At 40.0% G+C, this 26503-nt stretch overlaps 1 protein-coding gene across 4 annotated transcripts in view; it reads left to right on the top strand.

Moving 5' to 3' along the window:
• The window catches only part of cep89 (centrosomal protein 89), an 88425-nt gene that overhangs the window by 9066 nt on the left and 52856 nt on the right, over positions 1-26503 (top strand). For 2 of the 4 annotated variants that reach the window (XM_047364014.1, XM_047364017.1), the window contains 13 exons: positions 1-37; positions 798-893; positions 3795-4013; positions 4657-4802; positions 5274-5327; positions 6977-7024; positions 7342-7425; positions 7633-7736; positions 9206-9321; positions 9474-9654; positions 10205-10372; positions 12762-12903; positions 17217-17306. The exon at positions 1-37 is cut by the window's left edge and continues 15 nt beyond it. In XM_047364014.1, the coding sequence (XP_047219970.1) occupies positions 1-37; positions 798-893; positions 3795-4013; positions 4657-4802; positions 5274-5327; positions 6977-7024; positions 7342-7425; positions 7633-7736; positions 9206-9321; positions 9474-9654; positions 10205-10372; positions 12762-12903; positions 17217-17306 (1485 nt within the window). The remainder of the gene's footprint in view (positions 38-797; positions 894-3794; positions 4014-4656; positions 4803-5273; positions 5328-6976; positions 7025-7341; positions 7426-7632; positions 7737-9205; positions 9322-9473; positions 9655-10204; positions 10373-12761; positions 12904-17216; positions 17307-26503) is intronic. The other 2 variants (XM_047364015.1, XM_047364016.1) reach the window with 2 other exon arrangements.

Consider the following 26503-nt stretch of genomic DNA (forward strand, 5'->3'; position numbering starts at 1 on the left):
GCTGCTCAGATGTCAGGTAGAAGAGTGCCATCTCCAGGTACTGACTTTACTCTCGGATGGACTGATTATAGTTGTCTCCATACACTCAATAGGACACATATGATTCACAATAGGATTATTGCAGCACAAATGTGATGGAAACACTAATCACCAGTAGTGGAAAGTATAAAGAAGAATGAATGAATTAATGATGCAAAACAACTGGAGTTGCACCGATCAGAAATTTGCTCTGTTTTTCTTTAGGTCTGAACTGTTGATATTTCAAAGCATATGTCCTTAACCTTTAAGTGATTTCAAAGCACATGCTGTCGGTTGATGGCTTTAAAGACAGAAAATAGTAGGAGTTTTTAGTTTTGATGCATTTAATGAAAAAATCTAATATTTTTAGTATTTAACCTCCAGCTTGAGAGACGCTCAAGGGAAAGCTGGTCAAATCCGATCTCCAGCTAAGTGATTGGTGCACCTCTAAAAAAAAAAGTTGGAAAACTAATTTAACATTTTTCAATATGCAATTAACAATTTTTCCATTACTAAAGTGGGATGGAAAAGCCCATCTATAGCATTCATTCATGCTAATAGCCATCAGGTGATATTTTGTCTTAGAACTAAATTAAAAGCTTCTGTATAGTTGCTTTCTCCTGAGCTATGTCCAAGAACTACAATATCTTACTGTACTGTAAAGTGATCCATACATGGATCAGTTTTTCATCTAACAGTAAAGTATAGAGTAGGGTTGAATGATAACGGTAGAGCCCAGTACCTCTCCTGCTGTAGAACTCATTTCTTTTAACTTCCAGACCTCACTGAGGAATCAAGTGGCCCATCTCCTGAAACCACAGGGAAGAGAGAGCCTCTCAGAAAGAGCCCTGAAAATCAAAAGGAAGACATGCGAGGTATGTGTTATCTAACATATGCTAGCTCTCTTAACTTTTTTTGTGTAGGGTGTGAGACTTGTTGGTTTTTGGCTGTTTTCCCATTGCTCTGCAGTTCAACAACAGCAAAAACTGAACTTTCAGCATTATGCTTGTAATTTTACACTCATTTGTCTGTAAATGAATATGGAGAACTGGCTGTTTTAGATCACCTAACATAAACTTGTATTGCATGCCAAACATTTGTTAGCTGTATACAGCAATGTTTTCACACCCTCGATTGAATTTTTTGACAGTCCAGCACAAAGTGGTATCTGTGAAGCAGAAGAAATATTCTGCAAGGTTTTCCAAACATTTTCCAATAAACAGACTGAAAAATGTGGTATGCATCTACACTGCTCAAAAAAACAAAGGGAACACTCAAATAACACATCCTAGATCTGAAGGAATGAAATCTTCTCATTGAATACTTTGTTCTATACAAAGTTGAATGTGCTGACAACAGAATCACACAAAAATCATCAATGGAAATCAAATTTATTAACCAATGGAGGCCTGGATTTGGAGTCACACACAAAATTAAAGTGGAAAAACACTACAGGCTGATCCAACTTTGATGTAATGTCCTTAAAACAAGTCAAAATGAGTCTCAGTATTGTGTGTGGCCTCCATGTGTCTGTATGACCTCCCTACAACGCCTGGACATGCTCCTGATGAGACGGTGGATGGTTTCCTGAGGGATCTCCTCCCAGACCTGGACTAAAGCATCCACCAACTCCTGGACAGTCTGTGGTGCAACGTGACGTTGGTGGATGGAGCGAGACATGATGTCCAAGATGTGCTCAATCGGATTCAGGTCTGGGAAACGGGCGGACCAGTCCATAGCTTCAATGTCTTCATCTTGCAGGAACTGCTGAACTGCTGACACACTCCAGCCACATGAGGTCTAGCATTGTCCTGCATTAGGAGGAACCCAGGGCCGACCGCACCAGCATATGGTCTCATAAGGGGTCTGAGGATCTCATCTCGGTACCTAATGGCAGTCAGGCTACCTCTGGTGAGCACATGGAAAGAAATGACACCCCACACCATTACTGAGCCTCAGCCAAACCAGTCATGCTGAAGGATGTTGCAGGCAGCAGATCTCTCTCCATGGTGTCTCCAGACTCTGTCACGTCTGTCACATGTGCTCAGTGTGAACCTGCTTTCATCTGTGAAGACCACAGGGCACCAGTGGTGAATTTGCCAATCCTGGTGTTCTCTGGCAAATGCCAAGCGTCCTGTACGGTGTTGGGCTGTGAGCACAACCCCCATTTGTGGACGTCGGGCCCTCATACCATCCTCATGGAGTCGGTTTCTAACTGTTTGTGCAGACACATGCACATTTGTGGCCTGCTGGAGGTCATTTTGCAGGGTTCTGGCAGTGCTCCTCCTGCTCCTCCTTGCATAAAGGTGGAGGTAGTGGTCCTGCTGCTGGGTTGTTGCCCTCCTACGACCTCCTCCATGTCTCCTGGTGTACTGGCCCGTCTCCTGGTAGCGCCTCCAGGTTCTGGACACTACGCTGGCAGACACAACAAACCTTCTTGCCACAGCTCACATTGATGTTCCATCCTGGATGAGCTGCACTACCTGAGCCACTTGTGTGGGTTGTAGAGTCCGTCTCATGCTACCACGAGTGTGAAAGCACCACCAACATTCAAAAGTGACCAAAACATCAGCCAGAAAGCATAGGTACTGAGAAGTGGTCTGTGGTCCCCACCTGCAGAACCACTCCTTTATTGAGTGTTTTTTGCTAATCACCAAAGATTTCCTCCTGTTGTCTATTCCATTTGCACAACAACATGTGAAATTAATTGTCAATCAGTGTTGTTTCCTAAGTGGACAGTTTGATTTCACAGAAGTTTGATTTACCTGGAGTTATATTGTGTTACTGAAGTGTTCCCTTCCTGAATCAATACTATGCAAAACTAACTTCTGCTACAATCCCAGCTGTTAGTCTCTTAGTCTATATCTACTAAGTTTGCACATCATAAAGCGTATTTTAGCATTTTTGCCCATTCTTCTTTGGAAAATAGCTTCAACTCCGTCAGATTAGCAAAGACGTATTTGCAAATATATAGTTAGTTTGCTGTTATGTTTACTCCTTCCATTTCCAGAGGACAGAGTGACCTAACCTTGCTTTAAACGTGACTACAACATTGTTTCTCACATGTCTGCTATGTTCCTTGGTCTTTGTGATGCTCTTTGTTCACAGATGTTCTCTAGCAAACCTCTGAGGCCAGAAACAAAACAGCTGCATTTATGAAGAGATTAAACTACACACAGAGGGACTGTAATCACTAATTAGATGAGTTTTGAAGGGACGTGGTTGCTCTAGATTTTATTTAAGGTTACCAGAGAAAAGAAGACTCAATACAATGCACACCACATGTTTAAAATTTTTAATTTGGAAAGTATTTTCATAAACCATGTATCATTGTTTTACCATTTAACAATTTTGTGCTGTTTTGTGTTGAGCTATCGCATAAGATCCAAATAAAAACACAGAGGTTTGTGGTTGTAACGGGACAAAATTTGGATGACAAGGGGTATGAATACTTTTGCAAAACTGCAGTTCTTAATATTTGCCAACAAGCATGTGTTAGGTTTTTTATCCACTAGAGGGCATCTGCTCAGCTTGATCCCACTTGCAGCACCTGACTGACACAGTCAGCCAAACTGAAACTGTAACTTTTCTCCTCCTTTGTTATTATATCCATACCATGTTGTCTTCTATTCTGATGTATTCTTATACAGTTTATTTAGTAGTGAGGTAATTGGTAAATTACTATAGTAAAGACAAGTTTTGCAGTTATTCTGGAGACATTTCACGTTTAAAACCTTTGTCCTTGTTAGTTAAGTATAAACCTTTTTTTATTTCAGCCCTACCGCCCATCCCAACCACTAACAGGCCCAGCAGTGCTAAAATGCCAAAACAGCCCATCCACTCATCTCCAGAGCCTAACAAACTATACAGTGAGCTGCAGAAACAGAAGAAAACCAAGACGACCCATGAAGAAAATCAGCTGGAAAAGAGGCTGCAGCGCCTGGAGCGGGAGATCAGTCACAGCCAAGCTTCTTCAAACCTGAGATCCTCTGCAGGTAAATGTGACGAGTAAAATAATGAGTTACACTATAACGGGAAAATAAGTCCGAAACTTAAGTGAAGCCAAGGTTCTCAGCATTTAGTAATTAAAAGAGTTTTACTTCTTGGCCTCAAGGAAACTGCATGAAAAAGAGAGTGGGAACAAGATAAAAGAAACAAATTTTATAGGGATTAAGAACTTGGCAATACACAGAAACCTCAGATATGTTTTACAAGTTTAAACATTTTTATCACACCCCAAGGTATGAAAACATAAAGGCCAACTGGAATATAAAATCATTGTTGCGAAAAAGTCTTCCAAGAACCCGTTGTTTTGGAAAAATACGTATTTACCAAGTGTAGAGATCAGAGATCGTCACTCAAGTCATCTTTATTGATTGACCATGCGCATGGGAGAGCATAGCAGTCAGATATGTGTTCAAGAGCCAAAACTCCTCTAACTAGACAAAGAACATCCCTTTATAACAGGTTCAAGATAGTAATCCTTGGAACTGAATCCCTGATACCAAGGCACCGAAATTCTCATCAACACCTTCCACTTGTTTTTATTGTGATTTATAAATAATCTGGGAGTCATGCTGAGTACCAATATTGTTTAATTCTAACAAAACTTTAATGAAACCTGTGATGCTATGATAGCAGGCAGCCAGGCAGAGCTACAGAGTCTGAGACAGCAGGCGCAGGAGCTGGTGGATGAAAACGATGCCCTGAAACTGACCGTTCACCGTCTGAATGTAGAGCTGAGCTGCTACCAAGCTCGGTTCAGACCACTGTCAGAACAAGAGGTAGGAAAAATCAACCAGTGTACCCACAGCTCTTTGAACTTACCAGTTCAGTCAAAATCACAAACTATTCACCAGACTGTTGTTCTATAAATTCAGACTCTTTGTATAACCAGCTCTTTTCTCCTGGGAAACTGCATGCTTCCAGAAATCACTTACATGAGATTTTGTAATCTCATGTAATTGAATCATATGTTGTGTTTCATCTACATTTATGTCATTATTTTATTCTGCCACCTTTCTAATCAAGCTTGTATGATTAATATCCAGCAATCCTCCTTTGATCCACGGCCCTGCTGAGGGAAATAAGGCTTTCTTGTTGTACCTGGTTCCATTTGATTTGCTGAAGTAAACTAGCTTTCCATCACTGTTTGTTCCATTCTTTCCGTGCTGCTGTTTACTTCACTCTGCAGATGAAAGCATACCTGTGTTTCTAATCATGACTACCACATGCTGTTTTTTTCTTCACATCAGGGGTTTTCTTGTGATCATCTCTGGCTGTTTGCTTCCTCTGTGGCAGTGGTCTCTGTGAGTGACTCATTAGTGACAGTGGAGGTGAAAAGAAAAGATAAAAAAATAAAAAATAGGGCAGAGTAACAACATTATGAAAAAACCCAAAGTAAAACAGAGGTTTGCACTTAAAAAATATGTCGAATAAATAGTGTATGCCTGTGTATTCAGTACTTTGCTAAAGTGTTCTTACCGCTCCTTTAAGGCTCTGGCTGTGTGTTTATTGGTTTGTGAACCTCAGCCCTGGTCTCAAGTCTTTTGCACCCTGTGAACAGGTTTTCGTCCACTACTGCCCGGACAGTTTGGAGTTGGATATTCAGTATCCAGTATGGCCTTTGCTCACATAAAATGTTATAGTTGCAGGTATAAACTATTTATTAACACTTCTGGTGGTTTGTATCATGTTAAACCAGTGGTACACACAGTACAATACACCTTATATTTGTGAACATGTCCCTTAAGTGTTTTTATTCCAAAAAATAGAAAGATGTACATTATTATCCTCTTGTATTACCAGTTAGCACCACATCAAGTAGGAAATCCCACTGATTGTCTTTATGGCTACCTGAACGCTCAAATTGGGTGTTATGTCTTTCCCAGATCCAAACTCCAACTTCTGTGACCAGCTTTCCTGTCTGTGCAGAAGAAAAGCATTCCCACAGCATAATACTGCCACCACCATGATTCAGTTCAGTTAAATTCAGTTCATCCATCTAGCCATAATCTGAACCCGCTTCTTGGGAGAGAGCTGGAATCCACCCTAGAGAGGCTGCCAGTCCATCCCAGCACAACACCGAGACACACAGGACAAATAACCATGCACAAACACACACACTCCTAGTCCTAAGGACTATTTAGAGAGACCAATTAACTTACATAATTAACGTAATTAATAAATAACATACATTATTTTGGACTGTAAGAAGAAGCCGGGGTACCCAGAGAGAACCAACATATTCTCCATACAGAAAGACCTCAGGCCGGGATTTGGATCCGGGACCGTCTTGTTACAAGGCAGCAGTGCCCTAACGTTGCTACGGTCCAATTTAATTTAATTACATTTGATTACATTTTGTTCAGTTCGTCCCAATTCTGTTCAGCTGAAAACATTGTAATTCCTCCTCAGAGGAAATCAGATGTTGGAGGAGCTTCATTATTATTTCCCTACAATAGGAGTTGTTGTAGATGGTGATAGCTGTGGGCAGATTGGATTTCCTGTAGTAATCTCGAACTGAAGAACCCGCTGACTGAAGACATTGTGTTGTTACTGTGTTAGGAAAAGGACGCTCACAGTCGGCCATTATGGGTTTCATCTGATGCAGGATACTTCTTTCCACAGTCAGTTGTAGAGGTTCCAGAACTGTGGGGATGGTTTGTTCAGGGTGTCCACCACATCAGACAGAAAAAGAACAAGATTCTGTAAATGTGTGTTCTCTGACCTTGGTTCCTGAAGTGCTCTGTTTTTATTACATAGAGATCTTATTTGTCATGGACCATGAACTCTTTAATGAGCTCAATATAAAGCTTTCTGGCCATCCATGCTATACCAGCAGTCATTGAACAAAGGTTTATTTATTTACCTTTTGCATGTGGAATAAGATATTTTAGTCAAGGTTGCAAGAAAATAATCACTGACTATAATTTATCTTTTGCTGCATTTCATCTAGAGCTCCAAAATCAAAGGCATACCAAGCACAGGTTCTCCTCCATGGCTGGTTAGTATCTAAGTATAACATCAGATCAACGAACCCTCTAGCTGCTTATTGGTGAACTTCTCTTTATAGCTAGTTTTATTGGCAACGTTGGCAATGTTTATTATTTACATGAATACATACGCATATGTCTGTATGAATGCTAAACATTTTTATGATTCTCTTGAGGCACAACTGATAATGCTGAGGAAAATGTAAAAATGTTGCTCCTGTTATTATCAGCTTGCTGAGACAGGGAGGACAAAAGCATTTTTTCTGTGTGACATAAATCTTATATGGGACATTTTGTATAGGCTTATTTTTGTTTCATCTATTTGTAGCTTGACATGAAGTACTTATGCCCTTTGCTTCTGGCCTATGAAGACAATATGAATGAGAAGGAAGCACTTCTGCAAACCACGGAGGTAAAATCATTTTTGTTAGAGCTCACATGCACTTTGTGTGTTTTGTTCTCACTTACATGTTAACTATACATATATAAAAAGTTTCAGAGTCTTCACTTTACTTACAGTGCTGGTCAGAACTTTATGTACAGCACATTCATCATCAACATGAAGTTTAAAATTTCCTCCCAGAAACAAATGTTTCTTTTGTGTGTTTATCTGTTGCAGGAGGAGGTGACCAAGCTGCGAGCTCAGGTAGATGAAGTGATGAAAGAAAATGAGAGGCTCCATGATAAAATTACCAAGATGGGCGTGGTCAGCCAGAAGGACTGGTAAGCAGAAACATGCTGTCCATGTGTGTGTACAGAGTCTGTAAGGTCAGCACGAGAAGTTGCAAAACTTTTGCATTTTCATCTATGCTTTGATACAAATCCCTCACTATACTTTAGCATACATTCACATTTAGGCTGTTTTGCACATTAGTTTATTAACAATACATCACTGGATTCATATTTGTCATATTTGTCATGATGATCGTCAGAACAATGAGGCCGACATGTAAACTAAACAACAGATATCAAATAGATTATTAAAGCAGCTGCTGTGGCTGGGAGCTGCTTCTATTAACCAGTTTGCATAAAAACCAATAGCTGTGAAAAAAAAAGATGATGAAGTTATTTACTCTAGACTGGTGGTGGTGCATTGTCTTGCAAAAATATTCATTTATCTTGAATATTTTTACATTTTGTTTCCTAACAACCTCAAACTTTAATGTTTTTCACAAAGAAAATTTAAAATACAGATGTAGTAGTAAAATCAAGTACAAATTACTTCCTTCAGGAGCCACCTACCTAGATAATAGAGTCTAGCTATGTGTACTAAGATAAATAGCACTGTCCTGTGGTGACCTCAGAGGTTTGTTAGAGAACATTAGTGGACGAACAGGTTGATGAAGAACAAGGAAGACAGCAGACAGAGCCGGGATAAAGCTGTGGAAAAGTTTAAAGCAGGGGCAGCTTTAGGTTATAAAACAACATCCCAGGCTGTTCAGTTCATCACCTGAAAAATGGAAAAAGTATGGTGCAAGAAACCTACTAAGACATGGTGGTTCACCAAAACTGACAGGTGGGGCAAGAGAGTATTTCAACCAGAAGGTCCATGGTAACTCTGGGTGAGCTACGGAGATCTGCAGCTCAGGTTGGGAAATAGTTTGCCAGGACAACTATTAGTCAAGTATTCCACAAAAATGTATAGAAGAAGAAATCTATTCTTTAAAGAAAGCCCATTGAAGTCCCATTTAAAGTTTACCACAAGCCATGTTGGTGAGCAGCAAGCATATGGAAGAAGGTCATCTGGTCAACTGAAAGCAAATCAAAGCTTTTTGACACATAACCCTGAAGACATGGTTTCCAAAGTGACACATTGTGCTGGCAGCAGCATGCTGTGGGGATGCTTTTTTCAGTAGGGACATGGACCTGGACAGAGTCGAGGGGAAGATTAATGGAGCTACAAATAGAGCAAACCTGGAAGAAAACCTGGAAAAATGAGTTGAGACTGGGATAGAGGTTCACCTCCCAGCAGGACAACAACCCTAAACATACAATCAGAGCTACAATGGAATGACCTAGATAAAAGCATTTTCATAGATTAGAATGACCCAGTCAAAGCCCAGAAATCCAGCTATCTGTATGAAGACTTGAAATTTTAAGGGGTAGAAATACCTCAGCAAGGGACTGTATACGTTCAAAGCCAGTTGTGTCTCTAAAGAACCCCCCGCCTCTCTCTCTCTCTCTCTCTGCAGCCAGCTGATTCAGCAGCAGGCATTTGTGGTTTTGCAGGAGAACCAGGTTCTGATTGATCAGCTGGAGGCTCAGTATGAAAAGGCCAAGGCCAGTCACAGCAGACACCAGTCTGAAGGTACTGTGAATGAGGCCTGAAAAAAATTTAAACACATTTTTCTTAAACCACACAAGGTAAAAGTTGAGTAAAAAGTCCAAACTGAACAAGCTTTTGGGGTAGCAGTTTTCTTGCTCTGCTTTATGTTTTCCTTCTTCTGCTTCTCTCTGTAGTATCAAAAATGTCTAAGCAGCTCATGATGTTGGAGGAAGAGAAGGAGCGTTTGCAGGAGGATCTGGAAGAAAGCAGACGGGAGTTACAGAAACAAATGAAGGAGGTTCAGCTTCAGCAGGCTCGCCTGAAGGATGTCGTCACCTGGGATGAGCACTGCAGCATTGCAGGGAAACTCACAAGGTACCTCTACAGTCTCTGCTTTGGTTCATATTACCACCTTTAAATCATAAACTAATCAGTGAAACAGCTCTGTTCCACACTTCTGACTGAGAACCTTTCTAGCAACACGTTTTTTTTCTAACAATGGACAGTTTTGTTCATTTTAATGTTTCACTCTATTTGATTTGATGCAGAAAAACGCGATAAGATTGGAAGCATCTAAAACATTACATTTTTAATTGCCACAGAGATCAGCAAGAGCATGAATTATTTAACATGAAACCAGCAAAGTTCAAGAGAAAAGCTGCACTTCTGCAAATTCACCAAAACAATTAGTGCTCTCAAACAAATAGAAGGATTACTAAAGCTTTGATGAGCATCTGTAGGTTCTGCCCTTGATCGTAGCTTATTGTTGCCTGTCAACAAAAAACATCTTATATAGCCAACATCCAAACAAGGAGAGCAGCCACTGGAATATCTTGAAAAACCTGGAAACATTTTCCTTGAAATTGGTTTACCATGAGTTGTGCCATGAGAAACGTTTTATATAAAATCTGCTCCTGTCTCTCAGACAGCTGGAAGAGCAGGAGAGCAGAAATAAGAGCGAAAAGGAGCAGCTGCTTCTTAAAATGTCCGGTCTACAAGAGGAGAACAGGAGTCTGGCTTTGGACAAAGCCAGACTGACTGCTGATGTGAAGACAGTGAAGACTGAGCTGGAAAACTGCAAACAAGCAAACAGGTAATAAATGTGCTGCTTCTTCGGATCGTCTGACTCCTGAATTGTAAATAAGAGGAATACATTCCAGAATCTGTTTCTGTCCAGCAGGGAAAAAAAACACCCCAGTACTAGTTCTTCGTGGACAAGAATACACGTTTGTTAAGAAGATAAGTCAGCTATAAATGCATAGTTAACTTTTGTATTTGCGCTTTAAAAATCAGCAGAACATGGTCAGAGAACTCCAGACATCAAACTCTGGAAAAGTATAGGATTTCGACATGAAAATATTCGAAAACCCAGCGGAAGGATAGAGATCTTCTGTTTTTAATACCTCAGTTATTCAGTGACTGTGGATGCTGCTCGATGATGTTGGACCTTAATGGAAACACTGAACGTCCCGCCCAGCTCTGTTCTGTGGAACATTGTGGAAACAAAAATGAGCCCAATGTGTCTCCTTACTAAAAGACAAAATAATTTTTATTTCCCAGTGACTTTCTTACTTCTCCGTATCATTAAAACTGACAACTCTGATAGCTTAGCAGCAACTAACTAGCATTCATAAAATGTAGAATGAAAGTTTTGTTTGTTTGCCAACAAACCACTCCCTCACTGTTTACAAAAGCATGTTTTTACTTGTTTTGCTCTAATGGATGGAGATCAGCTCACCTCTTTAATCTTTTACTTGATTTATATCAGACAGGCACCAATTCCAGAAAAGCTCTGTCCTAATAAGGCTCATTTGAACCAGTGCAAATTATAAATACCAAATTATGATTTTTTCCGTTTACTGGATAAATTGAAAGTTATTTCTGAAAAAACAGACCAAAGTTATAGAACCATCTCTTTTTCATCAATCAAAATCTGCAAATATAGTAATAAATTGTTGAATATATAAAAAATTGCATAAAGAGTTAATTTAATAAAAATATATAAAAAGTATTTTTAAAAGTTCTTAAAAAATGAACGTTGAAAGTAGTAAGTGTAATAAAAGTTATAGTCCTTCGGGTTATGTGACAGAGGTATTTATAAATAAATAATAAAAGCCATCTAAATGAGTTAAAGCACATTCTGGGTGATTATTCATTTACTGCATGCAGGAGTCTTTAGAAGCCTTTCTGTTGTAACGGATCATTGCATTTTCATATAAGGATGAGAGGAGGCATTACATTTGTATGTGAGAGACAGAGCAATCAGTGTTACACCGCTATGCAGTTAAACAAGATTTCACAAGTTTTCTTTTAAACAACAGCATTAACAGACCTGGTACTTTAAACTGTCTTTAACATCTTGTATTAGTGATTAGCAGAAGTGGATTTACAAACTTTAAACATCAGTCTCTATTTGTTGGCCTTATAGAGTCAGCAGACCTGAAGCCTAACTAATAGATTTGAAAATGGCGGCCAACATTTCTTAATCCAACATGAAGCTTGGTGTCTACTTCTCTGTTTTGGCAGCCTGAATAAATAGCTGACATGCCTCCATCTAAAATACATTTTCCTTTCCAGATGCTTCGTATAGCATTTACGCTTCTTCTAACTACAACATCTTTAAAGACCTAATTTATACAGAAAATAACTGTCCTCTTCACTCAGTACCAACTCCCACACCAAGAGTGTTGTTCTCAGTGTGACCCGGTCGGGATTACAAAGGTCATGTTCAGTGAGAGGAAAAAGAGTGTTCATTCATATTCAGCGTTCTGATGAGGCTGGTTTGTCAGATTAAAAGTACCCTTTGAAAATAACCGGCTTTAGGCAGGTATTAAACATACTTTTCATTAAGCCCCATTTCTGTTTTCATTAAATTATAAACAGGCAATCATCATAACGAGCAGAAATAAGGGCTTACAAACATCAGTCTGTGAGTAAATAATCTAAATGTGTTTCACTTAGTGAAGTGAGGTATTGAAATCAATAATCAGTAATATTCTAATTTATTGAATTTGACTTTAAATGTAGTTTCCGTCCAGCCGATCTCCCTCTGCATCTCTAATTAATATACAGATGCTACTGAGGTTGTCTTGGTAAATGTAGATGATGATTGTTTTATTTTTATCAGTGACTTGAGCTGTTCTAAAACCTCCTTCGCTCTGGAAGCATGCTCTGTTCCCAGCAGGCTTGCTCTGAGATTAATGTGGAGTTTTTCATTCTGAGGTGTGAAGACTGTTAGAGGGTGTTGGATTAGTCAAGGATTGTTTCATGTCCTTGTCCAGATGGATATCGAGTTAATTCCTTGTCTCTCTTCTGTTCTCACCTCCTCTCTCTCTCTCTGCCCAGTTCTTTTTCCTGAACCCTGCTACATATTTCCATTGTTCTATCTTATCTCTGCATTTTCTCTTGCACCACGTAGTTTTCTTGTTTTTTTTAATTCTTTCACTTGTTAACTTACACAGTCTTTTCTGTCAATCCATTAGGAAGGCTGAGAGGAGGATAAGTACACTCAAGAGACAAAAGGAAGAGAATTTGCTGAAGGAGGAGAAGGCCCGTCATTACCTGGAAGCTGTTATTTCTGTGGCAGATCACATTTCCAGGGAAAGAGACCTTCTACTACACATGGTACTACCAGTGTTACTGCTGTTCTTTTGGAGACTTTGTTCCACACGTTATGCTGATCACATGCAAACACTGACACAATTTATCTCTTACATGAAGCAGAATCAGGACATTATTTGAAATATGAAGTGTGCTTGATTTCCCTTTTTGCTTTTTTGACTAAAGCCAGTTTAGCATGCAGTGGAGTTGAAACGCTTACCAACATTCATCAGGTCAGCTCAGAATAGTTTATATTGTGGTCTGAAATGATTATCTCGGGTGTGCAGGCAGAGGGGATTGTCAAAATAGGAAAGACTGAGCAGGAAGTCGCAGCACAGAATGACAGACAGATATGTGTTGTGTTGCAGCAGGCGATTTAACACGTCAGATAAAGTTGGGCCTCGTGTCTTGAGGAGCTAATGAATAAAAAAACAGCAGGTGTGCAGCATCTGGATGATGACAGCCAATTTATATAGACAGAAGAAAAAAACAGTTTTTTTGTCCAATGTGGAGCATCAGTTGTTTATCAAACAGGCAGCTTTCCTCCTACTGTGTGTAAAATACATATATTCTTCATGCCAACTCTGGGATTCATGGATAAGTACATCTTAGAGATCTTACAGATAATATAGGCAGATGTTCCTAGAAAATCTCTGGACCATCTGATAAGATTAAACCCAACCACATTCCACTCGTATAGCATATGCGGTTATAATCCGTGGATCTGCTTTGTAGTTAACTAAAACGTACACAAGCAATGCAGGATATATATCAGTGAGTCTACAGCATTCTCAAGACAAGTAGACAAAGTAACTGTTTAAATAATAGTAAAAAGCACAGTTTTTCATTTCACTTTGTATGTTGGTATTTTAATGGTGGCAACAATTAGCTTTTTTCCCCTGTGAGATATTAGGTATATCTGCATTTAATTCTGTATTTGATAAAAAATATGTAAAAAGGTAACAAAACACAAAAGGAGTCCTTTACGTTCTGCCTTTTATTGGGATAATTTGAATAGTTATTAAAGTAAATATCTGTTACATTTATTAGATAATATTTGTTAGCTGCTACACAAGCCCAAATCATCATGCCTCCACCACCATGCTTGAAAGCTTGTATAACATGTATGTACTGATACGCTGTTTGGTTTTACCCAGATTTGGCCAACGTTTTTGCTCTCATCTGTCCAAAGGATATTATTCCAGAAGTCCTGTGCTTCATTCAGTTCATTTTTTGCAGAACTAAGTCATGCTGTCATATTCTTTGTAGGAGGAAGAGAATATTTCCTGGTATCTGTTCCAACCAAGTCAAACTTATTGTAACATGGCCTGTTGACTCTGAGATCGAGCTCTTTCTTTTTTTTAAATAATTTTACAAAGTATTGGTAGCTTTTATAAAGGTGTTTATGTACAGCAATCTCTATCATGATTTATTGGAAACTGGAATGTTGTGTCTTGCTTTCATGCTGAGGTTCATCCAACCATACAGATCCAGATGTAGTTATAATCAAGATGTCTTACTAGCAGCTAAACCAGCATCCTTTCACTTTATTCTCCCCTAAGTCATGCACTCAAATCAAAGAAAGAATCCTTCATATTTCAGATGTTTTCATTTTTATATTTTGCTCCTTCCCCTATCTCTACTGGCTGGAGCAGAGTAAATAACTGGTTAAAGAGCAAATTCAGTGGATGTACAGAGCTTTGCATATGCTTAGCACATTATATTCTCTGCAGTTTAGTGGAAATATGGATTCACATCCTCTACATATCATGTATATTTCTGAACATACCTCATCCCCAGTCTGATTGGTGCGTAAAAGGCAGAAATAAAGTAAACCCTATTGATTGAAAAATGCTGGCGACATTGACAGTATGATCAAATGATGAGATGTTTGTCCTCTCACCTCGTCACCAGTCTGAGACCGAATAAATACATAATAAAAAATAAACAAATATGATTCAAAATTAAAGTCGTGGGGCACCAAGTGGCCCAGTGGTAGAGCACGCAGACTATATGCAGAGGTTAGGCTACTGTCCTGAGTTCGATTCCTGGCCTGGGGCACCATTAGTGATGTACAGCCTTTAAGAAAGAAATTAAAGCGCTAATTTAATAACTAGGCATTTTGAAACCACAGTCAGAGGCTATAGTCCTGGGATGGATTCCTGGTCTTGGGCCATTTGCTCGATGTCTTCCTCTTCTCTCTCTTCTATTTCTAATTACTAATAAAAAAAAGACACTAATATGAAAATATGTATAAACAATTAATATTAAGACAGATAATATAGCTCCCTTGTTTAGTCATAAATAAGTTGCACTGCAGATAAAATGAAAGGAATACCATATAATGCTCAATGCTCACAGAACAGATACATCTCTCAGCAAAGGTTTAATTTGACTTTTTGAAGCAAGCGCCTTTACAATGTCAGTCTGACACCATATTAGAGGTCTAAAGCTAACAAACATTGGATTTTCTTTGTGAGGACAAGTTGACCTCAGTTTTGTGTTTTGTACATTTGTGTGTGTGTGCTGCTGCTGCTGCTGGTGAGGATGCTGTTAGTATTTTTGAACGTTTTAATTTTAGTTTAAGGGATTAGCCAAAACGACTCTTCATTAATTTCAGTATATTGATTGGTCAGATAAAAATCTGGCTCGCTCACAACCTTCCACTTATGTTCTTTTTCTAAGGAGACCACCAGGAAGAATGTGACATTTTACAGTTTTTTATTTAGTGTGTGTCTTTAGATTAGTTTGACTTTGCTGCAGATTGAAAGTATCCACCCCTGTTGGATTTTTCACTCTTTCATTTATTTTAGAAAGGAAATCATGGTTAATCTGATTTGAAATTTTTTAAAAGGATGTTAAAAAAATTGTTTTTTATTGTCAAAGTGAAAACTGATTTTTACAAACTAATGTCAGTTAATAATAAAACATGTTAGGTAAGGTGAATGATGGCACAAATATTCACCCCCTTTTAATTGAGTGACCCCATTCAACAGGGCTGCAGTTAGTTGTTGCCAGCCGTGTCACTGTGTGAAATGGCGATTACCTGACTGCAGCTGATGTGTGCCCGTTGATTTTAGCATAAAAGCTCCTGTGTCTGAGAGGTCCAGTCAATGCTTCATCTCTGTTCCTCCTAACATGAAGACAAAAGAACACTCCAAGTAACTCAGAGAAAAGGTAAATGAAAAAAGTCAGGAGGTGGCTACAAAAAATGTACAACTTACTGGACCTCCCATGGAGTTCAGCTATAGCCATCATTAAGAAATGGCATGAGTGGGGCATTGGTCTAAATCTGCCATGAGCCGGCTGTGCTCGCAAACTGTGATTGGGCAAGAAGAGGACTGTTGAGGGAGGCCACCAAGACACCTACAACCACTCTGAAGGCGTTAAAAGCCTTAGTGGTTAAAATGGGCGAGACTATGCACAGTACCTGCTAGTAGAAGCTGTATGTGAGAGTTGCGAAAAATGCCCATGAAATCTTGCCTGGAGTTCACCCAAAGACATGTGGGAAACGTCCAGAAAAAGGTTATTTAGTCCAACGAGAAAAACCATCAGCTTTTTGCTCATTAGACTACGGTACATGTTATGTTTGGCAAACATCGCACATCACCAGAAAATCACTGTCTCCACCATGAAGCATGGTGTTGGCAGCATTATGCTCTGGGGAGGCCTTTAGAACATTTAGGAGAAGATGAATATAGAAAGATATCTCCAAGTCATGGAGGATAATCTGATTCAATCTTTCAGACTACTACAATTTGGGATGAAATTTTCCAGCTAGACCACAACCCTCACCTTACTGCAAAGTCAACACAAACATGGTTCAAAGACAACAAGGTGAATGTTCTGGATTGCCGAAGTCAAAGCCTAGATGTCATTCCTGTTGGGAAATTGTAGCTGGACTTAAAGAAAAAGCTCTTCACATCTGATCCCTAAGCATCATACCCCCACAGACTCATTGCTGTACTTGCTGCCAAAGGTGGGTTTCTTAAATACTGACTTGAATGCAGCTATTTTTTGCCTTTCTATTTTTTTTATTAATAAACGTTAATTTGTAAAAATCTGTCTTCATTTTGATATTAAAGAGGATTTTCGCTAATTGTTGTCTAAAAAGCCACATTATGTTGAATGATTTCTTCTATAAAAGCAATAAAAGGGGGAAACCTCCAAAGGTGGTGTTTTAATATCATTGTGTTTTCACCATTGAAAACTGGCAACCTTTTGCCTCATTTTATTTCAATTTCTTCCCCTTACCTTCATGTCCCGCACCTAAATCTGTGTCCTTCCCTTCCTTTCTTAGCTCAGTAACCCCCCATCTTCCCTGTCTGCCTCCCTAGGCATCTGGGCTTCAGCAAGAAAAGCAGGGATTTGTCGGCAGAATTCTGAATGGGACGGTCCGGTTCAGCAAGCTACAAGACGAACTCAAAGTAAGCTTGTTTTCTTTTCTATTTTTTTCTGTTTTCTTTTTGTTTGTAGAAAGTCTGAATTTGACTCCCTGATACAGCTGGAGATAGTTTGGCTTTTAGTATCAGCCATGTATGATTAAAGACAGATCTAAATCCAAACAACGAAACAAAGATCCCCAATGCTGCACTGTGGAGAGCTGAAATGTATCCTAACCTTGGATGCATGGTGGTTTATGACTCTTCAGATTTGGTTCAGCAGGGGTCTTAAGTTATCAAAATTACGACAGTTTTCTTGTTCATTCTGGCCAAGCCAATCCTCATGTGTACTTAATATTGATCAGACCACTATACCTCAATAAATGTCGTTAATATCAACCTCTTCTACTCAGAACAACTATTATTGATGCACACCTATTTTGTCTCTCAAGCTGAGTTCACTGGCAGTTTAGTATCTGTAGCAGGTTTAGAATGAACACTGGCAGCAATGAATGAAAATAAAATACCACTAGTAGGTGAGAAAGAATACGGTCGCTGATTCTGTAGATTTGTGAATATCAATCTACATTCAGCTGCAAATCTGTACATAACATACACACACGTTGCTCCAGCTAATTGAAGTGGTGGAGATACAGTGTGCAGAGTTAGACTTGTTAGTCTATGTAACACCTGTTCTTTGAAAATTTGTTACTAAACTCAGATTAGCCATCATTTATTCCTAGTTAATGGTCAACTGAAAGTCAGCTCAGTTAGCCCCTTTATTCTTTACATTGACAAATTGAAGCAGCAATTGCACCTATTTAGGAAATAAAAGGCTATTACCTTAAATCACTTCAGTTCAGGTAGGTGATCTGGAGGTCATTCTGAGGAGACACAGAGTTCAAGTGGGCACCTGAACTCTGAAAATCTGAGGCACAGGAGCCTTGGAGGCTGCCTGCAGCAGAGACGCAGGAACGTGGGAGGTTGGTGGCGGTGCATGGAGAACCCAAAAGGAACCTTGTCTGTAGGTTGACTACGAAGGACCCTGTGTGGAGGTCGGGCAGGAGACGTATACCCCTTTTTCACCAACATGGTTCGGAGCCCGTTCTATTTCCCGAACGTGATTTCAAAACGGTGACATGTGTTACTACAAAGAAAAGAGGTTTCAAAGTGTGAACTCTGGTTAAACCTGGGCACCGCAAAAAACTCGGTTCGTTCTCGAACCCCTCACAGACCTCAGGAACAGGAATGTGAGGCGATAATTATTATGCAGATGACAGAGCCAGGAATGTAGATGATGATGCTGAAAATGACTGAGCTTGGGATGAGGATGGCGATGAAGATGACTGAGTCAGAAGTGTAGATGATAAAGATTGGGGCGTGATGACAGCTGCACCAGGTGAGTCTCTGCAGCAAAAATAGCAGACCTTAGAGCAGCAGCTAGGGGTAGAGTTACTGCAGTGAGAGCTACTGCTTCTGAGGACGTGGGAACTGTAACAGCAGACAAGGACGAGAGGCTTGGATCAGCTGGGACTGCTGCTGCTACTTTTTGTTGACAGCTGGGCAGTAGAAGGTTGAGGTTATGAGCGTGCCCAGCTGCATTCTGGAGACGTGTAACCAGGTGCGTAATCAGACCTGGGCTTCTGGGGCGGAAGCCTCGGATGTTTTCTGAATAGCCCCGGACTTCTTGATAAAAGAAATTTAGAAGTATTAAAAAGATGCAGCCACAGAATGGTATTGGACTTCACATTTTTATTTAAAAACAATCAGATTTTTTCAATTGTGTTCCATATAATCATGTCTTGCTCCACCTAAACTGACAATGAGTTAAAAGGAGAAGACAAAAAATAGCTATTTGCGCACTTGCAGCACCATGAATGAGCAACTACGCGCACAGCCAGAGACGGACTCCATTCTGGAGAAGTCCAGAACAACAATTCACTCCAGGTCGACCTGCCTGCTTCATTACCTGAAAAGTTACATTGAGCGCCTCGAACAGGGCTCATTTCAGAGCAGCCGTGAAGCCAACCGGAGAGTGGGAGCCCGGTGGGTGTGTGTTCAGGAACAGGTGGATGCCGAGCGGTATAACCCAGACGAACATAGCGGTAAAACCTGAATGCTGAATGGGCTAATTGTAAGTTACAGCTAATCACTGATTCACCCAGCAAGACATGAGGTGGAGGTTCACTCTAATGAGCATCATCAGGATCATGATGAGGGACTTTCACTTGAGCTACAGGTGAAGTTAAATGATCTGGCTGTGATAGAAAACAGTAGCAACCTTCTCTGTGAGCTTCTAGCCGGATTTGCATCATAATGTGAAAATATCTGGTCCTTTACTTCAGTTAAAATAAAAGCATTTCATCCTAACATAGCTGAACACATTAAAAGGTCCTTCAGATCAACACATTGATCTCATTACAGCAGCCAGTCTTATAGTCTAGTTCTACATGTAGACAGAAAAAAGTGTTGCTCAATAAACCAGGAAAATATCTCCTGGTTCCAGTAAGACGAAGTAGAAAGGTCAAAAGTAAGCCTCCCTATTCTCTTTTCATATCTTCTGTGCTGATTCCAAACATACAGCTCTGGCTTTAAAGATGCAGGATAATTAAGAAATAAATCATAGCAATTAATCACAGGTAGACCATTAATTAACTTTTATTTTTCTGAATTACACATGTTATATTATATAAACTAAACTAATTAAACAAGGATACAGTTTCACTGAAGGTGAGACACACATACCATATGTATACAGTTATTAATAACTGTACTGATAAGTACTGATTAGTACTGATAAGGTCCAGGATGAGGCTCTATGCTCTATTTTAAACATCACAACTTAACACCCTTTCCTCTCAAATTGTTTAATAGTAAGAACTGCACTAATGTCTCACATGCTCAGTGCAGAACAAAAGACTGGGTTGAAAAATGTTTCTTTTATTATTTTTGGTAGACCAAATTTCTTCAGAAGTGGAATAAAGGGCTGAAAAGATGGCGATAAAAGAGAACAGGTTCATAAAAGAAGGAAAAATTTTAATAAAGTGTTTCGAAAGCTCTTGGCTTAATAAAATAAATGTGTTTTAGAATTTTAGCATTTGACTAAGATTTAGGAAAATCAACTTATACCACTTTCTTTTTTTGAAATATAAGAATAAAGACAATGGAACCTCAGGAGTGGAACAGTTTGATGAGAATGTAACGTTTAAAAAAGGTCATTTATGTAGATGACAAAACAAGCATATTTATCTGCCTCATAGTAAACATCTCTGAGTTTAAGAAAAATGTTTGTCAGCAAAAATTCAGATTAAGTTATTTTCTAAAAAACAGCATGTGCAGCTGCACTCTGGACAGAGGAAGTAGAAAAACTCCTATCTGTAGTTGAGCACTGTTGGGCACTGAAGGAGCGGTGGAAAGCGGTGGGAATCCTGGGCTCCGGAACGTAAAGGAGGAGCTTTTGACAAGGATCTGGCCGGAAGCCTGGGGCGAGGTCCGAGATCTCGGGGCAGGAGTGAAGACATCGAACGGACACTCTGGCAACAGGGAGGAGGTGACAGTCCGCCCGTTTGGAATTGGAACATAGGTTTTAGCATGACCCTCTGGAGAACATATGAAGTCATCAGCCAAGCCTTCAGGAACGGGGACTGGAGCGCCTCGTTGACTGCATCGCCTTCGGCGGGAAGTGGAGGATATGGGAGTTGCTGAGAGCGAGGATGGAGACTGGAGCGGTGGCTGAGGTCTGGACCCGTGCTGGTCCGAGTGGAGAAATTGCGAGGCGTCTAGCAGAGGTTCCGTAGCGAGGTGGGTAGATGATGCCAGCGTCCTCTTCGCCGGGCCAAACAGAGGGATTCAGCGGCGAGCAATGAAAACCAGAAAGTTTAAATACAGAGAAAGGGTGGAAAAATGATCAATAAACTAGGAGGGCTAATCAGAAGAAATGTGGAGTAGCTGGTGGCAGGGAGAATGCAGAGGAACTGAAGGGGGGAGGCAAATTAACACAGATGAGTGGAAACAGAGGAGTAACATAAATATCAAAATGCCAGAATGTACCATGAACTTAATCTAATAAGAATTACTAGAATAACAGCAACAGAACAGAGAAGTGCAGAGAAACAGACATGAAACTCTAAACACCTAACACAGGAGAATCATGACAATTAGTGGGTGAACCTTGGTGGTGGAAGCATCATGCTTCGGGGATGTTCCGGCAAATGAGTATTAAATAACCAAACTGAATTAGCAAACCTTTGATGAGCCGTTTATTAACCTGTATACAGGGAAACACACAAGTGTGGCAGTATGAACATGTGCTCTGAGATTGTCTCACTCAGATATACTCCTTAAGTATCGCAAAACAGAAGGGGAAGAGTCTTGGGATCTTTGACACTACTTGCTTGTTTCTTTCTTACATCTTCCAGAGTCTATCAGGATCAAAGCTGTCCTCTTTGATACCAATCACAAGTCTGTGTGAAGCTCCATAAAATCCTTGGTGCATAACAGGCCACAATGAAACAACTTATTTTGTTTCATCTGTTTTGTTTTTATCTTTTGTTAGGAAAGACTCACAAATAATAGCCGTATATTATACTTTCCCATTATCGGGGATGCCTTTCTTTTGCAAGGACAAACAATCTGGTCAGAGTTGATGGGAAGATGGATGGAGCTAAATATAGGGCAATCAGGGAGGGAAAACATGTGGAAGGCTGCAAAAGATCCGAAACTAGAGCAGAGGTTACAGAAGGACATCGACCATAAAAATAAAACGAGAGCTACAATGGAATGGCAGATAGTATCGTATTCATGGGTTAGAAAGACTCAAAGTCCAGACCTAAATCCAAACTGAGAATCTGAAACTTGGTTTCCACAAAATATCTCAGTCTTACTAAGGTTGATCTATTTTTCTAAGAATTTGTGAAATTTCACTCTCCAGATATGCAAATCTGAAAGTCATACTTCAAAAGATTTGCAGCTGTAATTGCAATAAAAGGTGGATCTACATAGTATTGATTAAGATGTGCTGAATATAAATAATCTGCACTTTTCAGATTACTAGAAGACAATGGGGTTTGTAGCTATAATGTGACAAAATGTCAAAAATGTGATCCTGTAGCCTTAAGAAAATTACATAACATTTGTAATTATTGCTGAGTCAATGTTTAGATCCCTCGTGGTTTACTTGAGTTGGATTTCATGTGCAAACCCCCCAACCCCTCACAACATCTGTTCAAAAAGGCATAAAACACTATAAGTGTAATGACTGAAACTGTGTTGAAAGGAATTATGTAACTTGTTGCACAGGGGCTTTGTTTTACATGTTTTTTTCACACAAATGGCCAGCTGTTATTTCACCTTTTTTAACCCTGCTTCTGTAGAAAACAAGCTGAACCTTGAGCATGTACATTAGCATAAAGACTGGTAAATGTCATTTGAGAAAAATAAGAGAAAAACTGGATAAAAAATCATTTGGAAAGCTGTAGGACATACAAATATTCACTACAGCAGTAAAGAATAAAATAACTAAGGGAAATTTCCGAGCTAAAACAACACAACTCATTTTATAGAAGATTAGTTGTTGAAAGAAAAATAACCAACCAGTATGAATAGCAGGATTGTATTTCAACATGAGAACATGAACGAAGTTAAGCTGCAGTCTGAGAAACATGGTGACTTTAGGATCTGGCTCACTCATCTACACTGATGAATGGACAGATGGTGGCAGCAGCTGGGCGAATTCAGTAGTGTTCAGGGACATTTTCTCAGGTCAAATCAGTTCCTCTAATCTCAGTGAGCAGACATTCTGCAGAAAGACGAGAAATGCTTCCTGTTCAATCAGAGCTCTTATCTGTGACTGTTCTGACTTCTGAGAGCATTTTGCTTGCTGAAAGAAAGATTGAAGATACATATATATATATATATATATATATATATATATATACAGTGCCTAGCGAAAGTATTCGGCCCCCTTGAAGTTTTCAACCTTTTCCCACGTTTCAGGCTTCAAACATAAAGATATAAAATTCAAATTGTTTGTGAAGAATCAACAACAAGTGGGACACAATTGCGAAGTGGAATGAAATTTATTGGATGTGTCAATCTTTTTTGACAAATAAAAAACTGAAAAGTGGGACATGCAATATTATTTGGCCCCTTTACTTTCAGTGCAGCAAACTCACTCCAGAAGTTCAGTGAGGATCTCTGAATGATCCAATGTTGTCCCAAATGACTGATGATGATAAATAGAATCCACCTGTGTGTAATCAAGTCTCCGTATAAATGCACCTGCTCTGTGATAGTCTCAGGGTTCTGTTCAAAGCGCAGAGAGCATCATAAAGACCAAGGAACACACCAGGCAGGTCCGAGATACTGTTGTGGAGAAGTTTTAAAGCCGGATTTGGATACAAAAATATTTCCAAAGCTTTAAACATCCCAAGGAGCACTGTGCAAGCAATCATATTGAAATGGAAGGAGTATCAGACCACTGCAAATCTACCAAGACCCGGCCGTCCCTCTAAACTTTCATCTCGAACAAAGAGAAGACTGATCAGAGATGCAGCCAAGAGGTCCATGATCACTCTGGATGAACTGCAGAGATCTACAGCTGAGGTGGGAGAGTCTGTCCATAGGACAACAATCAGTCGTACACTGCACAAATCTGGCCTTTATGGAAGAGTGGCAAGAAGAAAGCCATTTCTCAGAGATATCCATAAAAAGCCTCGTTTAAAGTTTGCCACAAACCACCTGGGAGACACACCAAACACGTGGAAGAAGGTGCTCTGGTCAGATGAAACCAAAATCGAACTATTTGGCTACAATGCAAAACGATATGTTTGGTGTAAAAGCAACACAGCTCATCACCCTGAACACACCATCCCCACTATCAAACATGGTGGTGGCAGCATCATGGTTTGGGCCTACTTTTCGTCAGGAGGGACAGGGAAGCAGGTCAAAATTGATGGGAAGATGGATGGGGCCAAATACAGGACCATTCTGGAAGAAAACCTGTTGGAGTCTGCAAGAGACCTGAGACTGGGACGGAGATTTATCTTCTAACAAGACAATGATCCAAAACATAAAGCCAAATCTACAATGGAATGGTTCACAAATAAACGTATCCAGGTGTTGGAATGGCCAAGTCAAAGTCCAGATCTGAATCCAATTGAGAATCTGTGGAAAGAGCTTAAGACTGCTGTTCACGAACGCTCTCCATCCAACCTCACTGAGCTCGAGCTGTTTTGCAAGGAAGAATGGGCAAGAATTTCAGTGTCTCGTTGTGCAAAACTGACGGGACATACCCCAAGCGACTTGCAGCTGTAATTGCAGCAAAGGGTGGCGCTACAAAGTATTAACGCAAGGGGGCCGAATAATATTGCACGCCCCACTTTTCAGTTTTTTATTTGTTAAACAAGTTTGACACATCCAATAAATTTCATTCCGCTTTACGATTGTGTCCCACTTGTTGTTGATTCTTCACAAAAAATTTAAATTATATATCTTTATGTTTGAAGCCTTAAATGTGGCAAGAGGTTGAAAGGTTCAAGGGGGCCGAATACTTTCGCGAAGAAGGTCCTTTGGAGATAGGCACCAGCTCAACTGTGACCCACTATGGAATAAGCCGTAGAAAATGACTGACTGACTATATATAAATATACATATATACGGTACAGACCAAACGTTTGGACACACCTTCTTATTCAAAGAGTTGTCTTTATTTTCATGACTATGAATAGTGTAGCTTCACACTGAAGGCATCAAAACTATGAATTAACACATGTGGAATTATATACTGAACAAAAAAGTGTGAAATAACTGAAAATATGTCTTATATTCTAGGTTCTTCAAAGTAGCCACCTTTTGCTTTGATTACTGCTCCGCACACTCTTGGCATTCTGTTGATGAGCTTCAAGAGATAGTCACCTAAAATGGTTTTCACCTCACAGGTGTGCCCTGTCAGGTTTAATAAGTGGGATTTCAAGCCTTATAAATGGGGTTGGGACCATCAGTTGTATTGTGCAGGAGGTGGATACAGTACACAGCTGATAGTCCTACTGAATAGACTGTTAGAATTTGTATTATGGCAAGAAAAAAGCAGCTAAGTAAAGAAAAACGAGTGGCCATCATTACTTTAAGAAATGAAGGTGAGTCAGTCCGAACAATTGGGAAAACTTTGAAAGTGTCCCCAAGTGCAGTCGCAAAAACCATCAAGCGCTACAAAGAAACTGGCTCACGTGAGGACCGCCGCAGGAAAGGAAGACCAAGAGTCACCTCTGCTGCGGACGATAAGTTCATCCGAGTCACCTGCCTCAGAAATCGCAGGTTAACAGCAGCTCAGATTAGAGAACACGTCAATGCCACACAGAGTTCTAGCAGCAGACACATCTCTAGAACAACTGTTAAGAGGAGACTGTGTGAATCAGGCCTTCATGGTGAAATAGCTGGTAGGAAACCACTGCTGAGGACAGACAACAAGCAGAAGAGACTTGTTTGGGCTAAAGAACACAAGGAATGGACATTAGACCAGTGGAAATCTGTGCTTTGGTCTGATGAGTCCAAGTTTGAGATCTTTGGTTCCAACCACCGTGTCGTTGTGCGGCGCAGAAGAGGTGAACGGATGGACTCTACGTGCCTGGTTCCCACCTTGAAGCATGGAGGAGGAGGTGTGATGGTGTGGGGGTGCTTTGCTGGTGACACTGTTGGGGATTTATTCAAAATTGAAGTCATACTGAACCAGCATGGCTACCACAGCATCTTGCAGCGGCATGCTATTCCATCCGGTTTGCGTTTAATTGGACCATCATTTATTTTTCAACAGGACAATGACCCCAAACACACCTCCAGGCTCTGTAAGAGCTATTTGACCAAGAAGGAGAGTGATGGGGTGCTGCGCCAGATGACCTGGCCTCCACAGTCACTGGACCTGAATCCAATCGAGATGGTTTGGGGTGAGCTGGACCGCAGAGTGAAGGCAAAAGGGCCAACAAGTGCTAAGGATCTCTGGGAACTCCTTCAAGACTGTTGGAAAACCATTTCAGCTGACTACCTCTTGAAGCTCATCAACAGAATGCCAAGAATGTGCGGAGCAGTAATCAAAGCAAAAGGTGGCTACTTTGAAGAACCTAGAATATAAGATATTTGTTCAGTATATAATTCCACATGTGTTAATTCATAGTTTTGATGCCTTCAGTGTGAAGCTACAATATTCATAGTCATGAAAATAAAGACAACTCTTTGAATGAGAAGGTGTT

Source organism: Girardinichthys multiradiatus, chromosome 4 (assembly GCF_021462225.1).
Source record: "Girardinichthys multiradiatus isolate DD_20200921_A chromosome 4, DD_fGirMul_XY1, whole genome shotgun sequence".
NCBI lineage: Eukaryota > Metazoa > Chordata > Actinopteri > Cyprinodontiformes > Goodeidae > Girardinichthys > Girardinichthys multiradiatus.